We start from the raw sequence: 25,076 nt of genomic DNA, 5'->3' as shown, positions 1-25,076 counted from the left end.
AGGCGTACGGAGCACAGCCGCATGTGTACGAGGTGTACGGAGCACAGCCGTGTGTGTACGAGGTGTACGGAGCACAGCCGCGTGTGTACGGAGCAGAGCAGCATGTGAAAGGTGTATGGAGCAGAGTCGTGTGTAAGAGGTGTACGGAGCCTTGTGTACGAGGTGTACGGAGCGCAGCCGCGTGTGTACGAGGTGTACGGAGCGGAGCAGCATGTGAAAGGTGTACGGAGCGGAGTCGTGTGTAAGAGGTGTACGGAGCACAGCCGCGTGTGTACGAGGTGTACGGAGCACAGCCGCGTGTGTACGAGGTGTACGGAGCAAGGCCGCGTGTGTATGAGGTGTACGGAGCACAGCCACGTGTGTATGAGGTGTACGGAGCACAGCCGCGTGTGTACGAGGCGTACGGAGCACAGCCGCGTGTGTACGAGGTGTACGGAGCACAGCCGCGTGTGTACGAGGTGTACGGAGCACAGCCGCGTGTGTACGAGGTGTACGGAGCACAGCCGCATGTGTACGAGGTGTACGGAGCACAGCCGTGTGTGTACGAGGTGTACGGAGCACAGCCGCGTGTGTACGGAGCAGAGCAGCATGTGAAAGGTGTATGGAGCGGAGTCGTGTGTAAGAGGTGTACGGAGCCTTGTGTACGAGGTGTACGGAGCGCAGCCGCGTGTGTACGAGGTGTACGGAGCGGAGCAGCATGTGAAAGGTGTACGGAGCGGAGTCGTGTGTAAGAGGTGTACGGAGCACAGCCGCGTGTGTACGAGGTGTACGGAGCACAGCCGCGTGTGTACGAGGTGTACGGAGCAAGGCCGCATGTGTATGAGGTGTACGGAGCACAGCCACGTGTGTACGAGGTGTACGGAGCAGAGTCGTGTGTAAGAGGTGTACGGAGCACAGCCGCGTGTGTACGAGGTGTACGGAGCACAGCCGCGTGTGTACGAGGTGTACGGAGCGGAGCAGCATGTGAAAGGTGTACGGAGCGGAGTCGTGTGTAAGAGGTGTACGGAGCACAGCCGCGTGTGTACGGAGCAGAGCAGCATGTGAAAGGTGTATGGAGCAGAGTCGTGTGTAAGAGGTGTACGGAGCCTTGTGTACGAGGTGTATGGAGCGCAGCCGCGTGTGTACGAGGTGTACGGAGCGGAGCAGCATGTGAAAGGTGTACGGAGCGGAGTCGTGTGTAAGAGGTGTACGGAGCACAGCCGCGTGTGTACGAGGTGTACGGAGCACAGCCGCGTGTGTACGAGGTGTACGGAGCAAGGCCGCGTGTGTATGAGGTGTACGGAGCACAGCCACGTGTGTATGAGGTGTACGGAGCACAGCCGCGTGTGTACGAGGTGTATGGAGCAAGGCCGCGTGTGTACGAGGCGTACGGAGCACAGCCGCGTGTGTACGAGGTGTACGGAGCACAGCCGCGTGTGTATGAGGTGTACGGAGCACAGCCGCATGTGTACGAGGTGTACGGAGCACAGCCGCATGTGTACGAGGTGTACGGAGCACAGCCGTGTGTGTACGAGGTGTACGGAGCACAGCCGCGTGTGTACGGAGCAGAGCAGCATGTGAAAGGTGTATGGAGCGGAGTCGTGTGTAAGAGGTGTACGGAGCCTTGTGTACGAGGTGTACGGAGCGCAGCCGCGTGTGTACGAGGTGTACGGAGCAGAGCAGCATGTGAAAGGTGTACGGAGCGGAGTCGTGAGTAAGAGGTGTACGGAGCACAGCCGCGTGTGTACGAGGTGTACGGAGCACAGCCGCGTGTGTACGAGGTGTACGGAGCAGAGTCATGTGTAAGAGGTGTACGGAGCACAGCCGCGTGTGTACGAGGTGTACGGAGCACAGCCGCGTGTGTACGAGGTGTACGGAGCAAGGCCGCGTGTGTACGAGGTGTACGGAGCACAGCCGCGTGTGTACGAGGTGTACGGAGCACAGCCGCGTGTGTATGAGGTGTACGGAGCACAGCCGCGTGTGTACGAGGTGTACGGAGCACAGCCGCGTGTGTATGAGGTGTACGGAGCACAGCCGCGTGTGTACGAGGTGTACGGAGCACAGCCGTATGTGTACGAGGTGTACGGAGCACAGCTGTGTGTGTACGAGGTGTACGGAGCACAGCCGCGTGTGTACGGAGCGGAGCAGCATGTGAAAGGTGTATGGAGCGGAGTCGTGTGTAAGAGGTGCACGGAGCCTTGTGTACGAGGTGTACGGAGCGCAGCCGCGTGTGTACGAGGTGTACGGAGCGGAGCAGCATGTGAAAGGTGTACGGAGCGGAGTCGTGTGTAAGAGGTGTACGGAGCCGTGTGTACGAGGTGTATGGAGCGCAGCCGCGTGTGTACGAGGTGTACGGAGCGCAGCCACGTGTGTACGAGGTGTACGGAGCGGAGCAGCATGTGAAAGGTGTATGGAGCGGAGTCGTGTGTAAGAGGTGTACGGAGCCGTGTGTACGAGGTGTACGGAGCGCAGCCGTGTGTGTACGAGGTGTACGGAGCACAGCCGCGTGTGTACGAGGTGTACGGAGCTCAGCCGCGTGTGTACGGAGTGGAGCAGCATGTGAAAGGTGTACGGAGCGGAGTCGTGTGTAAGAGGTGTACGGAGCCGTGTGTACGTGGTGTACGGAGCACAGCCGCGTGTGTACGAGGTGTACGGAGCAGAGCAGCATGTGAATGGTGTACGGAGCGGAGTCGTGTGTAAGAGGTGTATGTAGCCATGTGTACGAGGTGTACGGAGCACAGCCGCGTGTGTACGAAGTGTATGGAGCGGAGCAGCATGTGACAGGAGTACGGAGCGGAGTCGTGTGTGTAAGAGGTGTGCGGATCAGAGCAGAGTGTGAAAGGTGTATGGAGCGGAGCCACATGTGTACGGAGCGGAGCCACGTGTGTACGAGGTGTACAGAGCAGAGCCACGTGTGTGGAGCAGAGCCATGCGTGTACAAGGTATACGGAGCGGAGCAGCATGTGCAATGTGTATAGAGCGGAGCCGTGTGTGTACGAGGTGTACGGAGTGGTGCCGTGTGTGTACGAGATGTATGGAGAGGAGCCGTATGTGTATGAGGTGTACGCAGCGGAACTGAATGTGTACGAGGTGTATGGAGCGGAGCTGAATGTGTACGAGGTGTACAGAGCGGAGCCGTGTGTGCAAAGTTTACAGAGCGCAGCCGCGTGTGTAGGAGTAGCTATGTGTGGCCATTATACGGTACGAAGTATCGTGCTGCCAATATACAGTATGGAGTATCATGTGCAGTCATTATACAGTATGGAGCATCATATGCGGTCATTATACAGTATGGAGCATCATGTGCGGCCATTATACAGTATTGAGCATCATGTGCGGCCATTATACAGTATTGAGCATCATGTGCGGCCATTATACAGTATTGAACATCATGTGCTGCCATTATACAGTATGGAGCATCATGTGCGGCCATTATACAGTATGGAGCATCATGTGCGGCCATTATAAAGTATTGAGCATCATGTGCGGCCATTATACAGTATGCAGCATCATGTGCGGCCATTATACAGTATGGAGCATCATGTGCGGTCATTATACAGTATGGAGAATCATGTGCGGTCATTATACAGTATGGAGCATCATATGCGGTCATTATACAGTATGAAGCATCATTTGCGGTCATTATACAGTGTTGAGCATCATGTGCGGCTATTATACAGTATGGAGCATCATGTGCGGCCATTATACAGTATTGAGCATCATGTGCGGCCATTATACAGTATGGAACATCATGTGCGGCCATTATACAGTATTGAGCATCATGTGCGGCCATTATACAGTATGGAGCATCATGTGCGGCCATTATACAGTATGGAGCATCATGTGTGGTCATTATACAGTATGGAGCATCATATGCGGTCATTATACAGTATGAAGCATCATGTGCGGTCATTATACAGTATTGAGTATCATGTGCGGCCATTATACAGTATGGAGCATCATGTGCGGCCATTATACAGTATGGAGCATCATGTGTGGCCATTATACAGTATTGAGCATCATGTGTGGTCATTATTCAGTATGGAGCATCATGTGCAGCCATTATTCAGTATGGAGCATCATGTGTGGCCATTATACAGTATAGAGCATCATGTGCGGCCATTATACAGTATGGAGCATCATGTGCGGCCATTATACAGTACTAGATTGTGGCCCGATTCTAACGCATCGGGTATTCTAGAATATGCATGTCCCCGTAGTATATGGACAATGATGATTCCAGAATTCGTGACAGACTGTGCCCGTCGCTGATTGGTCGAGGCAACCTTTATGACATCATCGTCGCCATGGCAACCATTATGACATCTGCGTTGATACTGTGCCCGTCGCTGATTGGTCGAGGCGAATTCGCGGCAGACTGTGCCCGTCGCTGATTGGTCGAGGCAACTTTTATGACATCATCGTCGCCGTGCTGTGCCCGTCGCTGATTGGTCGAGGCCTTGCCGTCGAGGCCTGGCGGTTGCTGATTGGTCGAGGCAACCTTTATGACATCATCGTCGCCATGGCAACCATTATGACATCTACGTCGATACTGTGCTCGTTGCTGAATCAGAAACGTGGGATTTCTACGTCCTTTATGACATCATCGTCGCTGTGCCCGTTGCTGATTGGTCGAGGCCTGGCGGATTTCCAGGACAGACAGACAGACAGACAGACAGACGGAAAAACCCTTAGACAATTATATATATAGATGGAGCATCATGTGTGGCCATTATACAGTATGGAGCATCATGTGTGGCCATTATACAGTATGGAGCATCATGTGTGGCCATTATACAGTATGGAGCATCATGTGCGGTCATTATACAGTATGGAGCATCATGTGTGGCCATTATACAGTATGGAGCATCATGTGCGGTCATTATACACTATGGAGCATCATGTGCGGTCATTATACCGTATGGAGCATCATGTGTGGGCAATATACAGTATGGAGCATCATGTGCGGTCATTATACAGTATGGAGCATCATGTGCGGTCATTATACAGTATGGAGCATCATGTGCGGCTATTATACAGTATGGAGCATCATGTGTAGCCATTATACAGTCTGGAGCATCATGTGCAGTCATTATACAATATGGAGCATCATTTGTGGCCATTATACAGTATGGAGCATCATATGCGGTCATTATAAAGTATTGAGCATCATGTGTGGCCATTATACAGTATGGAGCACTGTGTGGCCATATTTTTTTGTTTATAAATATTCTTTATGAACAGTGTGATCAGCAGTGTTAAATGGGTGTGGTTGGGACGTGAATATGGGTGTGGCTAGTGAATGGGTGTGGCCAGAGGCATGGCCTAAAATTTGCCGCGGCGCGCGTTGCGCGCCGCAAACTTTGTCCCTCTTTCCCAGCTTCAAAACTTGGGAGGTATGCCTAGGCACTGTAAAATACCATATTTTAACCAGGTATTCACATCAGCAGTCAGATAACAGAATGAAGATATACATGCAGACAAACACACAGATCAGATAGATGAGTAAAGGCTATCAGCCTGAATCTGTAAGATTTTTTTTTACCCTAGAGAATAATATTCACAGTATTATCAATTGCGTATACCGTTCATTACTAGTAACATAACGGCATATCCATGACAGGATTCATCTAATATATAAAGCTGAATGTGTGTGTGTATGTCCGGGATTGGCATCTGCACCGTCGCAGCTACAGCCGCAAAATTTTGCACAGTCACACGTCTGGACCCTGAGAGTGTCATAGGCTATGTTGTGAGGTGAAATTTTAACCCACGCTTTCCAATTCACCAAACAATTTTGCCCCTATCTACATAATGGGGAAAAAGTGAAAGGAAAAGTGTTGGAGGCATCGCAGCTACAGCCACAAAATTTTGCACAGTCACACGTCTGGACCCTGAGAGTGTCATAGGCTATGTTGTGAGGTGAAATTTTAACTCCGCGCTTTCCAATTCACCAAACAATTTTGCCCCTATCTACATAATGAGGAAAAAGTGAAAGGAAAAGTGTTGGAGGCAAATTGACAGCTGCCAGATGTGAACAAGGGGAACTTAAAGAGTGAGAGCGATGGCGCCAAAGATTATATACCGTACAGATGCTAATGTGGGGCCCCGACATGGGATACTCACCACACACGGGGATATGAACACACACACACAAAAGGTGCCACAAACTACCACGTGCTTGAACGCATATACCACCCTTAGCACACATTTCACCACACATACACCAACCTCGCCACATAAAAGTCGAAACACAAAAGTCGCCGCTCAAAATTCGCCACATGCAAAACTAGGCTCACGCAAAACTCGCCACACGTGCAAAACTCACCTCATGGAAAACTTGCCACACGCAAAACTTGCACCCGCGGAAAAATTGCTACATGCATAAAAGTTGCAACACATGCAAAAGTTGCCTCACTCAAAACTTGCACATACTCAAAACGCACCACACATAAAACTCGCCACGCGCAAAACCCGCCATGCGCAAAACTTGCTGCACACAACTTGCTACACTAACCTGTCACATGCAACTCGACACACAAAAAGTTGCTACACGCATGTCGCCACACAAAAATCATCCCACAAAAGTCGCTACATGCATGTCACCACATGCAACTCAACACACACAACTTGACACATGAAACTCGCCCTAAAACACACACAAGTCTGGTATTATCCTTCAAAAATAAAAATCTGATTAATAAGCAGACAAACTACAAGAGCAACAAATGTACCATATAGGAAATACGGCAGCTGTCAGTCACATGACCTGTCTATTATGTGTATGTGTGAGCTAATATATACTGCTAGGGGGGAGGGCTTCCTGTTGGCTGGGGATTTATCAGGCTGCCAATTTAGTACTATATACAGGAGAGATGACACACAGGTATATACTATATACAGGAGGAGATGACACACAGGTATATACTATATACAGGAGGAGATGACACACAGGTATATACTATATACAGGAGCAGATGACACACAGGTATATACTATATACGGGAGCAGATGACATACAGGTATATACTATATACAGGAGGAGATGACTTACAGGTATATACTATATACAGGAGCAGATGACACACAGGTATATACTATATACAGGAGGAGATGACTTACAGGTATATACTATATACAGGAGGAGATGACACATGTATATACTATATACATGAGGAGATGACACACAGGTTTATACTACATACAGGAGGAGATGACACACACATATATACTATATACAGGGGAGATGACACACAGGTATATACTATATACAGGAGGAGATGACATACAGGTATATACTATATTCAGGAGGAGATGACATCCTGGTATATACTATATACAGGGGAGATGACATACAGGTATATACTATATACAGTGGAGATGACACACAGGTATATACTATACACAGGTGGAGATGACACATGGGTATATACAATATACAGGAGGAGATGACATACAGGTACATACTATATAGAGGAGGAGATGACACACAGGTATATACTATATACAGGAGATAACATACAGGTATATACTATATATAGGAGGAGATAACACATAGGCATATACAATATACAGGAGGAGATGACGTACAGCAGGTATATACTTTTTACAGGGGAGATGACATACAGATATATACTATATACAAGAGAAGACATACAGGTGTATACTATATATAAGGGAGATGACAAACATGTATATACTGAGGTGAAAATGAGGGGTGTGAGGTGAAAATGAAAAGGTGTGAGTGCAAAATGAGAGGAGTGAGGAAAAATAGTGGATTGATCGGAAAATGACAGATGTGAGGTCGAAATGACAAGTATAGGGGGGAATGAGATGAGTGAGGGGGAAAATAAGAGGAGTGAGGGGGAAAATGAGAGGTGTAAGGGGGAAAATGAGAGGCATGATAGGAAAATAAGAGCCGTGAGGTGCTATAACTAACCACAGATATTTACTATGCCCAGGCAACGCCGGGCTCTTCAGCTAGTATGACATAAAAATGCAAATAGTGCAAACCACCACTGGTAACAGTGTCAAAAAAAGTTGTATGGGAATATGGGAAAAGCAGGTGACATGTTCCCGTTAAGTATGTACATATATATATATATATATATATATATATAGTCCCCCAAGGTGCTCTTACTTTTAAGCTATGTCAGTAACATTTTAACATGGAGGAATGTTCATACATTCTATGATGCTTAAATTACTTATATTAATATTTATTAATATTTGCTCTTTTGTTCTACAGATCATCTATATTATGAGGAATCCTAAGGATATTCTTGTATCTTTGTATCATTTTTCTAAAATGCTCTCCCTTTACAAAGATCCCAAAAGCTTTCCAGAGTTTTTTGAAGATTTTTTGCAAGGCAACAGTGAGTACATTGTGTTTGTTCCATCATTTAAGAGAAGTTGTCATCAAATTTGTACAAATGGAGGTAGTTATGGCTGTATACAGTGGCATGTAAAACTTTAGGTACCCCTGCTAAAAATTACTGTTATTGTGAACAGTTAGTATAAATAGTAATTCACCGCACTCTCTTATGAATAAGTGATGAAGGTATAGTGTCAATTTATTAAATAAGGACTGGGAGCATAACAGAATATTACAGCATAAGCGATACAACGTTTCGGCTCAGCCAGAGCCTTTGTCACGTATTTGCTGTGAAAGAAACAAAGAAACACAAATACATAAAATACATAAAAAAACAAATAATAATATCTCAATACAAAAGTGGGTCGTCCTAGAGTCGACGTGGAAGAAAACAAACATGTCAACCAACAGCAAAAAACAAGGACGTCTGTGGAAGTGATGAAACAGGGATCAAGAGTTGGAGTAGAGTACAAAACGATCCTGTGCCTCCTGCGGGTAGGGATAGTATTGTGAGTACAAGATAGTTATATACCCAGGTAAAAGCCGCAGACAAAAGAAGGGGGTTTATATGACCCAGCGTACTGCTTGCACCACACAAAAGAGAAAACACACACACTATAATATAGCATAGTTGATTACCTTATTTCAGCAAGAGAATAGTGTGCAGTAAGGGAAAAGTCCCAGTTATAAGATGCAGATTCTGCAGAAAACAGTGAACATATATTAGCTACTGCAAGCTCAGGAAGATGTGCCCATGGAAACAGATAAGATACCTTAGGTAATGCAGTGAATATGCTCATGGATTACTTCCATCAGATAACATGGACCTGTTTGGAGTGAATAGTATGTATGTAACACTCCCTCAATATGTAAAGGATATGCGCCGGGGAAAATGAGAGATGTGTATGCTAATTACCTGCGGCGTTCGGGTATGGAGCGGCGCTCCCGCGCTGTGCTCTGGTGTTAGACTGAGCCGGGTCTGCTGGGGATCCGGCGTGCGTGTGTCTAATGGCCGCCGCACCGGAAGTGGATGGTGCAGACCGGAAGTGGCATATCGCTAGTGTCTGAAGCTCCAATGCGCATGTACAACCCATGTTGTAGCAACCCTGTTGCTAAGTGCAGCCTGTGGCTTGTAATAAGGCAGTAGGTAATGTAGTATAAGGTCAGGACGGGAATGTGATGAATCCTGGGCAGCAGAAAATGGAAACCTATGTGTGGCGTCTATAAATAGAGGATTAAACCACAGGATCAATGGATGAACATGTGTACTATAAGAGGGAAGGAAAAACGAGGGGGAGAGGGGAGAAAGAAACTAAAAGCTAGGGGTAGGGGCAACTCACCCAAAATAGAATTTGTGGTCTAATGAAATCACATATTAGCGGGTCTGTAATAGAAAATAATTAGTTAGTAAATAGATTAACAAGGTTTCAAATTAACCAATCAATCTCCCTATTCAATCCTCTTGGAGTCAGAGTATCCAGTTTATAAATCCAGTAGGTCTCACGCGCCCTGAGAAGTCTGATGTGGTCCCCCCCTCTTCTGGGGCGAGGGACATGCTCAATTACTTGGAACTTGAGCTGGGCCACACTATGCCCAAACCTAGTAAAGTGATCGGGTAGAGGTAACCAATTTTTCCCGCATCTAATGGTAGACTTATGGCTTGCAATTCTGTCTTTTATGTGCTGCGTGGTTTCTCCCACGTACAGGAGACCACATGGGCATTTGATTAGATAAACAACAAAGTTTGAATTACATGTGTGAAATCCACGTATAGGATATGATTTGCCAGATCTCGGGTGGGTTATGCTGTCAGATTTGATGACATTAGAGCAGGCTGCACAATTCAGGCAGGGAAAGGTGCCATTGCGTCGGGTACCTAATAACTTTTGTGTAGTGGTCGGCCGTTTGCTGCCCATGTCGGCTCTTACAAGCTTGTCCTTGATGTTGGGTGCTCTTTTATTGCACATTAGAACTGGTTCTTTAAAAGTGGGTACGTTTGGATAAGCCTTAGCTAAGAGAGGCCAATGTCTCCTGATGATAAAGTGGATTTTTGGTACAAGCGGATGAAACTCGTGTACGAACGGGATCCTTTCTTGTGCATTGCTAGGAGGCCGGGGAGATGGAGGTGACAGGGTGCGTGCTTTCTCTTCCGTGAGGAGTTTGGAGGGGTAGCACCTCGCCTGGAATTTGTGGGCCATAGATTCTAGTCTGTCATTCAGTGTCCCGGGATCGGAGACAATACGTGCTACTCTGTTGAACTGGGAACGTGGTAAACTGTTCTTTAGTGAGCGTGGATGGCAACTAGTGTAGTGCAGGAGACTGTTACAGTCCGTGGGCTTACTGTAGATGTCTGTACCCTTGGTGTGCTGGATAGATGTGTATAGGCTATTGACATCCAGTGTTACACTGGATGTCAATAGCCTATACACATCTATCCAGCACACCAAGGGTATTGAGGCCACGAAATATCTATTGTGCCAGTCTTCACTATCAGAGGATACCATCCAACTCTGCTTGGACCTACTTACCCTAGTGCTCTACGAGAACTACTTCTTAGCTGAAGATACCTTTTACATCCAAAAATACGGTACAGCCATGGGTTCAAACGTCACACCGGCTTATGCTAACGCGTTTATGAACCATTTTGAGATAAGCCATGTGTTCACCAATGACCTTTTCATATGTCATGTCCTATGTTATCACCGTTATATTGATGACATTTTCCTCGTTTGGACAGGTAACCTGGATACACTGTTGTCCTTCCACTCTCACTTAAATTCTATCCTCCCTGAGCTACAATTTACCATTCACTATAATACGGATTCAGTACACTTTTTGGATACCATGGTCCTCAAGGTCTTGAATGGGGGCCTGTCTACAGACATCTACAGTAAGCCCACGGACTGTAACAGTCTCCTGCACTACACTAGTTGCCATCCACGCTCACTAAAGAACAGTTTACCACGTTCCCAGTTCAACAGAGTAGCACGTATTGTCTCCGATCCCGGGACACTGAATGACAGACTAGAATCTATGGCCCACAAATTCCAGGCGAGGTGCTACCCCTCCAAACTCCTCACGGAAGAGAAAGCACGCACCCTGTCACCTCCATCTCCCCGGCCTCCTAGCAATGCACAAGAAAGGATCCCGTTCGTACACGAGTTTCATCCGCTTGTACCAAAAATCCACTTTATCATCAGGAGACATTGGCCTCTCTTAGCTAAGGCTTATCCAAACGTACCCACTTTTAAAGAACCAGTTCTAATGTGCAATAAAAGAGCACCCAACATCAAGGACAAGCTTGTAAGAGCCGACATGGGCAGCAAACGGCCGACCACTACACAAAAGTTATTAGGTACCCGACGCAATGGCACCTTTCCCTGCCTGAATTGTGCAGCCTGCTCTAATGTCATCAAATCTGACAGCATAACCCACCCGAGATCTGGCAAATCATATCCTATACGTGGATTTCACACATGTAATTCAAACTTTGTTGTTTATCTAATCAAATGCCCATGTGGTCTCCTGTACGTGGGAGAAACCACGCAGCACATAAAAGACAGAATTGCAAGCCATAAGTCTACCATTAGATGCGGGAAAAATTGGTTACCTCTACCCGATCACTTTACTAGGTTTGGGCATAGTGTGGCCCAGCTCAAGTTCCAAGTAATTGAGCATGTCCCTCGCCCCAGAAGAGGGGGGGACCACATCAGACTTCTCAGGGCGCGTGAGACCTACTGGATTTATAAACTGGATACTCTGACTCCAAGAGGATTGAATAGGGAGATTGATTGGTTAATTTGAAACCTTGTTAATCTATTTACTAACTAATTATTTTCTATTACAGACCCGCTAATATGTGATTTCATTAGACCACAAATTCTATTTTGGGTGAGTTGCCCCTACCCCTAGCTTTTAGTTTCTTTCTCCCCTCTCCCCCTCGTTTTTCCTTCCCTCTTATAGTACACATGTTCATCCATTGATCCTGTGGTTTAATCCTCTATTTATAGACGCCACACATAGGTTTCCATTTTCTGCTGCCCAGGATTCATCACATTCCCGTCCTGACCTTATACTACATTACCTACTGCCTTATTACAAGCCACAGGCTGCACTTAGCAACAGGGTTGCTACAACATGGGTTGTACATGCGCATTGGAGCTTCAGACACTAGCGATATGTCACTTCCGGTCTGCACCATCCACTTCCGGTGCGGCGGCCATTAGACACACGCACGCCGGATCCCCAGCAGACCCGGCTCAGTCTAACACCAGAGCACAGCGCGGGAGCGCCGCTCCATACCCGAACGCCGCAGGTAATTAGCATACACATCTCTCCTTTTCCCCGGCGCATATCCTTTACATATTGAGGGAGTGTTACATACATACTATTCACTCCAAACAGGTCCATGTTATCTGATGGAAGTAATCCATGAGCATATTCACTGCATTACCTAAGGTATCTTATCTGTTTCCATGGGCACATCTTCCTGAGCTTGCAGTAGCTAATATATGTTCACTGTTTTCTGCAGAATCTGCATCTTATAACTGGGACTTTTCCCTTACTGCACACTATTCTCTTGCTGAAATAAGGTAATCAACTATGCTATATTATAGTGTGTGTGTTTTCTCTTTTGTGTGGTGCAAGCAGTACGCTGGGTCATATAAACCCCCTTCTTTTGTCTGCGGCTTTTACCTGGGTATATAACTATCTTGTACTCACAATACTATCCCTACCCGCAGGAGGCACAGGATCGCTTTGTACTCTACTCCAACTCTTGATCCCTGTTTCATCACTTCCACAGACGTCCTTGTTTTTTGCTGTTGGTTGACATGTTTGTTTTCTTCCACGTCGACCCTAGGACGACCCACTTTTGTATTGAGATATTATTATTTGTTTTTTTTATGTATTTTATGTATTTGTGTTTCTTTGTTTCTTTCACAGCGAATACGTGACAAAGGCTCTGGCTGAGCCGAAACGTTGTATCGCTTATGCTGTAATATTCTGTTATGCTCCCAGTCCTTATTTAATAAATTGACACTATACCTTCATCACTTATTCATAAGAGAGTGCGGTGAATTACTATTTATACTACTATTTGGGCCACGGGTCCATTACACCAGCACCTCGCCTTGTATTAGGCTGAGTGCATACCAAAACCCTTTTCCTATATTGTGAACAGTTAGGCAAGTTGAAGATGAAATGATCTCGAAAAAGGCTAAAGTTCAAGTTAAAGGTGACATATTTACTTTCTATTTTAGTCAGAACAAATACAATGTCACTTTTTATATTTTAATAATAACAAAAGGAAAATGGGCCAATGCATAAGTTTGGGCACCCTTGGAGATTTGTGTGCTCAGCTAAAATTGACTAAAGGCCCCGTCACACATAGCGACGCTGCAGCGATACCGACAACGATCCGGATCGCTGCAGCGTCGCTGTTTGGTCGCTGGAGAGCTGTCACACAGACCGCTCTCCAGCGACCAACGATGCCGGTAACCAGGGTAAACATCGGGTAACTAAGCGCAAGGCCACGCTTAGTAACCCGATGTTTACCCTGGTTACCATCCTAAAAGTAAAAAAAACAAACAGTACATACTTACCTAACGCTGTCTGTCCCCGGCGCTCTGCTCTGCACTCCTCCTGTACTGGCTGTGTGAGCACAGCGGCCGGAAAGCAGAGCGGTGACGTCACCGCTCTGCTTTCCGGCTGACCGACGCTCACAGCCAGTACAGGAGGAGAGCAGAGCACAGCGCCGGGGACAGACAGCGGTAGGTAAGTATGTAGTGTTTGTTTTTTTACTTTTAGGATGGTAACCAGGGTAAACATCGGGTTACTAAGCGCGGCCCTGCGCTTAGTAACCCGATGTTTACCCTGGTTACCAGTGAAGACATCGCTGAATCGGCGTCACACACGCCAATTCAGCGATGTCAGCGGGACCTCAACGATCAAAAAATGGCCGAGGCCATTCCGACACGACCAGCGATCTCACAGCAGGGGCCTGATCGCTGGTACGTGTCACACATAGCGAGATCGCTACTGAGATCGCTGTTGCGTCACAAAACTTGTGACTCAGCAGCGATCTCGCTAGCGATCTCGCTATGTGTGACGGGGCCTTAACCCCTTTACCCCCAAGGGTGGTTTGCACGTTAATGACCGGGCCAATTTTTACAATTCTGACCACTGTCCCTTTATGAGGTTATAACTCTGGAACGCTTCAACGGATCCCAGTGAATCTGACATTGTTTTCTCGTGACATATTGTACTTCATGACAATGGTAAAAATTCTTTGATAGTACCTGCGTTTATTTGTGAAAAAAACGGAAATTTGGCGAAAATTATGAAAATTTCGCAATTTTCCAACTTTGAATTTTTATGCAATTAAATCACAGATATATGTCACACAAAATACTTAATAAGTAACATTTCCCACATGTCTACTTTACATCAGCACAATTTTGGAACCAAAATTTTTTTTTGTTAGGGAGTTATAAGGGTGAAAAGTTGACCAGCAATTTCTCATTTCTACAACACCATTTTTTTTTAGGGACCACATCTCATTTGAAGTCATTTTGAGGGGTCTATATGATAGAAAATACCCAAGTGTGACACCATTCTAAAAACTACACCCCTCAAGGTGCTTAAAACCACATTCAAGAAGTTTATTAACCCTTCTGGTGCTTCACAGGAATTTTTTGAATGTTTAAATAAAAATGAACATTTAACTTTTTTTCACAAAAAATTTAATTCAGCTCCAATTTGTTTTATTTTACCAAGGGTAACAGGAGAAAATGGACCGCAATCATTGTTGTACAATTTGTCCTGAGTACGCCAATACCCCACATGTGGGGGTAAACCACTGTTTGGGCGCATGGCACAGCTCGGAAGCGAAGGAGCGCCATTTGACTTTTCAATGCAAAATTGACAGGAATTGAGATGGGACACCATGTTTCGTTTGGAGAGCCCCTGATGTGCCTAAACATTGAAACCCCCCACAAGTGACACCATTTTGGAAAGTAGACCCCCTAAGGAACTTATATAGAGGTGTGGTGAGCTCTTTCACCCACCAAGTGCTTCACAGAAGTTTATAATGTAGAACCGTAAAAATAAAAAATCATATTTTTTCACACAAATTATCTTTTCGCCCCCAATTTTTTATTTTTCCAAGGGTAAGAGAAGAAATTGGACCCCAATAGTTGTTGTACAATTTGTCCTGAGTAAGCTGATATCCCATATGTGGGGGTAAACCACTGTTTGGGCGGATGGGAGAGCTCGGAAGGGAAGGAGCGCCGTTTGACTTTTCAATGCAAAATTGACAGGAATTGAGATGGGATGCCATGTTGCGTTTGGAAAGCCACTGATGTGCCTAAACATTGAAACCCCCCACAAGTGACACCATTTTGGAAAGTAGACCCCCTAAGGAACTTATCTAGAGGTGTGGTGAGCACTTTGACCCACCCAGTGCTTCACAGAAGTTTATAATGCAGAACCGTAAAAATAAAAAAATCATATTTTTTCACAAAAATTATCTTTTCGCCCCCAATTTTTTATTTTTCCAAGGGTAAGAGAAGAAATTGGACCCCAATAGTTGTTGTACAATTTGTCCTGAGTGCGCTGATACCCCATATGTGGGGGTAAACCACTGTTTGGGCGGATGGGAGAGCTCGGAAAGGAAGGAGCGCCGTTTGACTTTTCAATGCAAAATTGACAGGAATTGAGATGAGACGCCATGTTGCGTTTGCAGAGCCCCTAATGTACCTAAATAGTAGAAACCACTCACAAGTGACACCATTTTGGAAAGTAGACCCCCTAAGGAACTTATCTAGATGTGTGGTGAGCGCTTTGACCCACCAAGGGCTTCACAGAGGTTTATAATGGAGAGCCGTAAAAATAAAACAAAAATTTTTTCCCACAAAAATTATTTTTTAGCCCCCAGTTTTGTATTTTCCCGAGGGTAACAGGAGAAATTGGACCCAAAAATGTGTTGTCCAATTTGTCCTGAGTGCGCTGATACCCCATATGTGGGGGGAAACCACTGTTTGGGCGCATGGGAGGGCTCGGAAGGGAAGGAGTGCCATTTGAATGCAGACTTAGATGGAATGGTCTGCAGGCGTCACATTGCGTTTGCAGAGCCCCTAATGTACCTAAACAGTAGAAACCCCCCACAAGTGACACCATTTTGGAAAGTAGACCCCCTAAGGAACTTATCTAGATGTGTGGTGAGCGCTTTGACCCACCAAGGGCTTCACAGAGGTTTATAATGGAGAGCCGTAAAAATAAAACAAAATTTTTTTCCCACAAAAATTATTTTTTAGCCCCCAGTTTTGTATTTTCCCGAGGGTAACAGGAGAAATTGGACCCAAAAATGTGTTGTCCAATTTGTCCTGAGTGCGCTGATACCCCATATGTGGGGGGAAACCACTGTTTGGGCGCATGGGAGGGCTCGGAAGGGAAGGAGTGCCATTTGAATGCAGACTTAGATGGAATGGTCTGCAGGCGTCACATTGCGTTTGCAGAGCCCCTAATGTACCTAAACAGTAGAAACCCCCCACAAGTGACCCCATATTGGAAACTAGACCCCCCCGGGAACTTATCTAGATGTGTTGTGAGAACTTTGAACCCCAAGTGTTTCACTACAGTTTATAACGCAGAGCCGTAAAAATAAAAAATCTTTTTTTTCCCACAAAAATTATTTTTTAGCCCCCAGTTTTGTATTTTCCCAAGGGTAACAGGAGAAATTGGACCCCAACAGTTGTTGTCCTATTTGTCCTGAGTACGCTGATACCCCATATGTTGGGGTAAACCCCTGTTTGGGCACACGGGTGAGCTCGGAAGGAAAGAAGCACTGTTTTACTTTTTCAACGCAGAATTGGCTGGAATTGAGATCGGACGCCATGTCGCTTTTGGAGAGCCCCTGATGTGCCTAAACAGTGGAAACCCCCCAATTATAACTGAAACCCTAATCCAAACACTCCCCTAACCCTAATTCCAACGGTAACCCTAACCACACCTCTAACCCTGACACACCCCTAACCCTAATCCCAACCCTATTCCCAACTGTAAATGTAATCTAAACCCTAACTGTAACTTTAGCCCCAACCCTAACTGTAGCCCTAACCCTAGCCCTAACCCTAGCCCTAACCCTAGCCCCAACCCTAACCCTAGCCCTAACCCTAGCCCTAACCCTAGCCCTAACCCTAGCCCTAACCCTAGCCCTAACCCTAACCCTAGCCCTAACCCTAGCCCTAACCCTAACCCTAACCCTAGCCCTAACCCTAACCCTAGCCCTAACCCTAGCCCTAACCCTAGCCCTAACCCTAGCCCTAACCCTAGCCCTAACCCTAACCCTAGCCCTAACCCTAGCCCTAACCCTAACCCTAACCCTAGCCCTAACCCTAACCCTAGCCCTAACCCTAGCCCTAACCCTAGCCCTAGCCCTAACCCTAGCCCTAACCCTAGCCCTAACCCTAACACTAGCCCTAACCCTAGCCCTAACCCTAGCCCTAACCCTAGCCCTAATGGGAAAATGGAAATAAATACATTTTTTTATTTTTCCCTAACTAAGGGGGTGATGAAGGGGGGTTTGATTTACTTTTATAGCGGGTTTTTTAGCGGATTTTTATGATTGGCAGCCGTCACACACTGAAAGACGCTTTTTATTGCAAAAAATATTTTTTGCGTTACCACATTTTGAGAGCTATAATTTTTCCATATTTTGGTCCACACAGTCATGTGAGGTCTTGTTTTTTACGCGACGAGTTGACGTTTTTATTGGTAACATTTTCGGGCACGTGACATTTTTTGATCGCTTTTTATTCCGATTTTTGTGAGACAGAATGACCAAAAACCAGCTATTCATGAATTTCTTTTGGGGGAGGCGTTTATACCGTTCCGCGTTTGGTAAAATTGATAAAGCAGTTTTATTCTTCGGGTCAGTACGATTACAGCGACATCTCATTTATATCATTTTTTTATGTTTTGGCGCTTTTATACGATAAAAACTATTTTATAGAAAAAATAATTATTTTGGCATCGCTTTATTCTCAGGACTATAACTTTTTCATTTTTTTGCTGATGATGCTGTATGGTGGCTCGTTTTTTGCGGGACAAGATGACGCTTTCAGCGGTACCATGGTTGTTTATATCTGTCTTTTTGATCACGTGTTATTCCACTTTTTGTTCGGCGGTATGATAATAAAGCGTCGTTTTTTGCCTCGTTTTTTTTTTTTTTTTCTTACGGTGTTTACTGAAGGGGTTAACTAGTGTGCCAGTTTTATAGGGCGAGTCGATACGGACGCGGCGATACTAAATATGTGTACTTTTATTGTTTTTTTTTTTTTTTATTTAGATGAAGAAATGTATTTATGGGAATATTTTTTTTTTTTTTTCATTATTTAGGAATATTTTTTTTTAATTTTTTTTACACATTTGGAAAATTTTTTTTTTACTTTTTTACTTTGTCCCAGGGGGGGACATCACAGATCAGTGATCTGACAGTTTGCACAGCACTCTGTCAGATCACTGATCTGACATGCAGCAGTGCAGGCTTCACAGTGCCTGCTCTGAGCAGGCTCTGTGAAGCCACCTCCCTCCCTGCAGGACCCGGATCCGCGGCCATCTTGGATCCGGGACCTGGAGCAGGGAGGGAGGGCGGCAAGACCCTCGCAGCAACGCGATCACATCGCGTTGCTGCGGGGGGCTCAGGGAAGCCCGCAGGGAGCCCCCCTCCCTGCGCGGTGCTTCCCTGCACCGCCGGCACATCGCGATCATCTTTGATCGCGGTGTGCCGGGGGTTAATGTGCCGGGGGCGGTCCGTGACCGCTCCTGGCACATAGTGCCGGATGTCAGCTGCGATAGGCAGCTGACACCCGGCCGCGATCGGCGCCGCTCCCCCCGTGAGCGCTGCCGATCGCATATGACGTACTATTGCGTCCTTGGGAAGTAGGGCCCACCCCCCATGGACGCAATAGTACGTCTGATGGCAGAAAGGGGTTAAGGTTTCAGATCTTAATTCGCTTCTTAGGGTTGTGTATTGTTCACTATCATGGTTAGGAAAGGCCAGGTGATGAAAATTTCCCAGCTTTATAAAATCCCAGCCTCTTCTAACCTTGGGCAAAAACAGAGCAGCCATTGATTCTTTTAATCATCTGCCTAGCCCTCTGAAAATGGTGAAGGCTTAGAAAGCAGGATAAGGTTATAAGAAGATAGCAAAGCGTTTTCAAGTTGACCTTTCCTCAGTTTGAAATGTAATTAGGAAATGGCAGTGAACAGCAACAATGGAGGTCAAGATAAGGTCTAGAGGACCAAGCAAAATTTCAGTGAGAGCTACTCCTAGGATTGATAGAGAATCAAATAAGAGCACCCGCTGGACTGCAAAGGACCTTCAGAAAGATTTAGCAGACTCTGAAGTTGTGGTACTTTGTTCTACTGTCCCAGTTGTGTTCAATCGGATTCAGGTCTGGGTAAGTGTGAGCCAGTCCATAGCTTCAATGCCTTCATCTTGCAGGAACTGCTGACACACTCCAGCCACATGAGGTCTGGCATTGTCCTGCATTAGGAGGAACCCAGGGCCAACGGCGCCAACATATGGTATCACATGGGGTGTGAGGATCTCATCTCGGTACCTAATGGCAGTCAGGCTATCTCTGGCGAGCACATGGAGGGCTGTGCGGCCCTCCAAAGAAATGCCACCCCACACCTTTAGTGACCCACTGCCAAACCGGTCATGCTGAAGGATGTTGCAGGCAGCAGATCGCTGTCCACGGCATCTCCAGACTTTGTCACGTCTGTCATATGTGCTCAGTGTAAACCTGCTTTCATCTGTGAAGAGCACAGGGTGCCAGTGGCGAATTTGCCAATCCTGGTGTTCTGTGGCAAATGCTAAGCATACTGCACGGTGTTGGGCTGTGAGCACAACCTCCATCTGTAGACATTGGGCACTCAAACCATCCTCATGGAGTAGGTTTCTAACCATTTGTGCTGGGTTGTTGCCCTCCTACGGCCCCCTCCATGTATCCTGGTGTACTGGCCTGTCTCCTGGTAGCGTCTCCAGCCTATGGACACTACGCTGACAGACGCTACAAACCTTCTTGCCACAGCTCTCAATTCCAGTCAATTTTGCATTGAAAAAGTAAAACAGTGCTCCTTCCCTTCCGAGCTCTCCTGTGCGCCCAAACAGGGGTTTACCCAAACATGGGGTATCAGCGTTCTCAGGACAAATTGGACAACAACTTTTGACATCCAATTTCTCCTGTTACCCCTGGGAAAATACAAAACCGGGGGCTAAAAAATAATGTTTGTGGAAAATATTTATTTTTTATTTTTACAGCTCTGTGTTATAAACTGTAGTGAAACACTTGGGAGTTCAAAGTTCTCACAACACATCTAGAAAACTTCCTTGGGGGGTCGAGTTTCCAATATGGGGTCACTTGTGGGGGTTTCTACTGTTTAGGCACATCAGGGTCTCTGTGAATGCATTGTGATGCCTGCAGAGCAATCCATCTAAGTCTGCATTCCAAACGGCGCTCCTTCCCTTCTGAGCTCTGCCATGCGCCCAAACGGTGGTTCCCCCCACCTATGGGGTACCAGCATACTCGGGACAAATTGGACAACAACTTTTGGGGTCCAATTTCTCCTGTTACCCTTGGGAAAATACAAAACTGGGGACTAAAAAATAATTTTTTTGTGACGGGGCCTTAAGTTTCATAGTTCTGTCCTCTAGCCTTGTTCCACTCTTTTTATTTATTTTAAAAATTGTACAAAGCCCTAAAAGAAAAAATGTAATACAGTCTGTTATGTCAGGCTGAGGCCTGTTGTATCTGTGTTGGAAAAATCGTAGCTTGACAGGCCTAAGTTTCATAGTTCTGTCTGCTAGCCTTGTTCTTTTTTTTTTATTTAAAAAATTCTAGAAAACCCTAAAAAAAATTTAATACAGTCTGTTATGTCAGGCTGAGGCCTGGTGTTTGTGTTTGAAAAATCGTAGCTTCGCATGCATAAATTTCATAGTTCTGTCTGCTAGCTTTGTTCTTTTTTATTTTAAAAATTCTACAAAACCCTAAAAAAAATTGATACCGTCTGTCATGTCAGGCTGAGGCCTGTTGTAACTGTGTTGGAAAAATCGTAGCGTGGCAGGAATAAGTTTCATAGCTCTGTCTGCTAGCCTTGTTCTTTTTTTTATTTAAAAAATTCTACAAAACCCTAAAAAAATTTTAATACAGTCTGTTATGTCAGGCTTAGGCCTGGTGTTTGTGTTTGAAAAATCGTAGCTTTAGGCATACTGATCAGATATCATTTAGCTCCAAATAAATACTTTTGTGTTGAGCTTTTGAAATTATTGTTATTATTATTATTTATTTATATAGCACCATTGATTCCATGGTGCTGTACATGAGAAGGGGTTACATACAAGTTACAAATATCACATACAGTAAACAAACTAACAATGACGGACTGATACAGAGGGGCGAGGACCCTGCCCTTGCGGGCTTACATTCTACAGGATTATGGGGAAGGAGACAGTAGAATAGAAGAAATAGTGCAGTAGTCCATTTAAAATGGGCAAGGCAAGGGACCAGGAAGTAGACGTGATTCTGATATTGCATGCAGAGGACAAGGCCGTGGCCAAGATGAAAGTGGGCCCCAACAAAGACCCACATCTTCTCGCTCGACCTTCCTGTCCCAGATTCTAGGGGACTGCAACACACCACTAATTAAGCCACAGCAGTGTGAAACAGTTGTTGGTTGGATGTCGGATAATGTCACTTAGCCACCACCACCATGTCTTCCACACGGTCATGTCTGAGTAGCCGTGAGTGTGGCCAGGATATTCCTCACCCTGATCCTCCTTCCTCCCACCATGCTAAGAACCCTGAGACAACTGATCCCATACTTGGACACTCTGAAGAGCTGTTCAGTTTTCCTTTTCAAGATTGCAGACTCTCGGTCGGTCAACTTGAAGTGGAGACAGATGAGATCGCATGTAGCGATGTCCAGAGCTTTGACCAGCCCCGGTCAAACAAATGCAATGGCGGAAAAGTGTCACAAGATGTGGACGATGATGAGACACAATTGCCAGAAAGTGAGGAGGAGGAGCAGGGTGCGGATGTGGAAGATGAGGTGGTGGATGACATAGTAACTGACCCAACCTGGCAGGAAGACATGCATAGCGAGGACACCAGCACACATGGGCAGGGAGGCATATCACCCCAACAGGCAGGAAGAAGCAGTGTGGTGACCAAAGACAGAAGGCATGCATCCATTCCCCGTAACACCAACATGAGGGAAGTTGCCATTCCAACTGTTAGATCTTCCCGAGTCTGGTTATTTTTTAAAGACTCTGCCGATAACCCCAAACAGGCCATTTGCAGCATCTGCCATGCCCGTATCAGCAGGAGTAGCAAAACTACCAGCCTGATCACCACCAGCATGATCAGGCACATGGCAGCAAAGCCTCCGACTTTGTGGGTTGAACCCCAGGCTTCAGGAACACTATCTGCAGGTGACACCACTGCTTTTTCCACTGTTCTGCGTAGAAGCCAATCCCCAATCCACCATGCATGTGAAGATGCCTCTAGCCCTGCACTTGTTGTTGGCCACAGTCAAGAAGCACCATCATCAAACCCGTCCAAGTGCTTGTCCCAGCAAAGCCTTTAGTTGTCTATACCCCAGTCATTGAAACACAAGCATAAATACCCAGCCAACGCCCCACAGGCCATAGTCCTAAATTCTAACATTTCTCTTCTGCTTGCACTCGAAATGTTGCCTTTTAGGCTCGTTGAGATGGAAGCTTTCCGCAACCTGATGGTAGCGGCCGTCCCAAGGTACTCGATCCCCAGTCACCATACCGGCATTACACCAGCATGTGTCCCACAACAGTACCCATGCTCTCAACAATGCTGTTACAGGGAAAGTGCACTTAACCACGGACACGTGGACAACTGCTTGTGGCCAGGAACGGTACATCTCACTGATGTTACACTGGGTTAAGATAGTGGAAGCCGGGACCCAGACAGACCTTGGGATGGAACACATCCTCCCCACGCCGAGGATTGCGGGCCCTACGTCAATCAGGGTTGCCCCCACAGTCTACAGCTCCTGTACATTGACCTCCCATTCAGCCTCAATCTGTGAAATCAAAACATCAGTCAGAAGCTGGAAGCACTGCAGCACTGCCTCAGCCAAGAGGCAACAGGCTGTGCTGAAGCTGATCTGCATAGGTGACAAACTGCACAATGCTGAAAAGTTGTGGACAGCCCTGAAAGAGTAGTCAGATATTTGGATGACACCGCTAAACCTATAGCCAGGCATGGTCGTGTGTGACAATGGCCGGAACCTGGTGGCGGCTCTGAGCCAAGGTGAGCTCACACACGTACCTTGCTTGGCCCATGTGCTTAACCTCGTGGTTCAACATTTTCTCAAAAGCTACCCGGAGCAGCCAGATCTGCCAGTGAAAGTACACCAGCTGTCTGCCCATTTTGAAAAGTCAGCTACAGCTTCAGCCCCCCCTTGCCGTGCTTCAGCAGCATTTGTAGCTTCTTGCTCACCGACTGGTGTGTGATGTCCCCACTCATTGGAATTTTACGCTGCATATGTTGGAAAGGATTTGTGAGCAGAAGAGTGCAGTTGTTGATTACCAACATCAACAAGGCCGTTGATATTCAGTTCAGACTCCACACATAAGACCTCAGGAGAGGACATGGATGTCAGACATATGTACCATCCTACAAAACTTTGAGGACTGCACCAAGATGGTGAGCTGTGATGGCACCATAATTAGCATCACCATCATGTCTTGCCTGTTAGCAGTCTGGCACGCATGGCTGACTTTATGTTGCGCTGCGTTTCACGTGACCCTCGCATTATAAAAATTTTTGTGACACGCATTACTGATTGGTGACACTTCTAGACGCACACTACAAGGAGAACTTTCAATCTCTTCTTCCAGAGGCAGACAGGTGTACTAAAATGTTGCAGTACCAGAGGGCCCTTGTAGCGGAATTGCTTAGAAAATTCCCAAGTGAGAACGCTGGCAGCAGACATCAGTTTGTTGTACTACCAAGAAGTCCATGCGAGAGAGACAGAAGTACAATCCAGCTCAGGCAGAGGAACAATGGCAAAGTTCTGGGATAGTTTTCTCAGACCCTCCCATCATGCCGGGACAGAGGCAAGGGGTGCTGTCACAAGAAGTGCAATGTTTGGGAAGATGCTGAGGGAGTATCTTGCAGACCGTGCAAACATCCTCTGTGATTCCTATGTGCTTTTTAATTATTGAGTATCCATGCTGGACATGTGGCATGAACTGGCTTTCAACGCCCTGGAGGTCCTGGCCTGCCCTGCTGCTAGCGTTCTGTCGGAGGTGGTTTTTAGTGCCGCTGGTGGAATTATAACAGATAAGAGCATCTGCCTGTCAACTGAAAATCCTGACAGGCTGACTCTCATAAAAATGAACAAGGGCTGGATTGGGAAAGACTTCTGTACAACAGCGAAACATAACCTCTAATACATTCTCTTTTTTGGGGAGATGTATTCTCATGCACCTCTTCACAATCACACCTGGGTATATGCTTTCAGATTTGGTCTGTTTGTTGTTATTCTCCTCCTTATCCTCTTCCTCATCATCCACAAGCAGTAGAACACCAGGGTGAACGAATTCCGTGATGCCAAAGTCACAATTTTTTTGTGCAAGGGTGTTTTTTGATGTCCGTTACTAATTGCAAACCAAAAC

At 46.3% G+C, this 25,076-nt stretch overlaps 1 protein-coding gene across 6 annotated transcripts in view; it reads left to right on the top strand.

Annotated features, from left to right (window-relative positions):
• Nucleotides 1-25,076, top strand: part of LOC138651035 (sulfotransferase 2B1-like) — a 134,508-nt gene that overhangs the window by 55,522 nt on the left and 53,910 nt on the right. For all 6 annotated transcript variants that reach the window (XR_011315428.1, XM_069740972.1, XM_069740973.1 and 3 more), the window contains one exon: nucleotides 8,228-8,354. Coding sequence is in view for 5 of the 6 variants with exons in the window: in XM_069740972.1 (XP_069597073.1) it covers nucleotides 8,228-8,354 (127 nt within the window). In the remaining variant the exon portion in view is untranslated. The remainder of the gene's footprint in view (nucleotides 1-8,227; nucleotides 8,355-25,076) is intronic.

The sequence above is a fragment of the Ranitomeya imitator genome, chromosome 10 (assembly GCF_032444005.1).
Source record: "Ranitomeya imitator isolate aRanImi1 chromosome 10, aRanImi1.pri, whole genome shotgun sequence".
Lineage (NCBI taxonomy): Eukaryota > Metazoa > Chordata > Amphibia > Anura > Dendrobatidae > Ranitomeya > Ranitomeya imitator.
The sequence above is the reverse complement of the archived record's forward strand: the minus strand, read 5'-3'. Positions and strand labels throughout refer to the sequence as shown.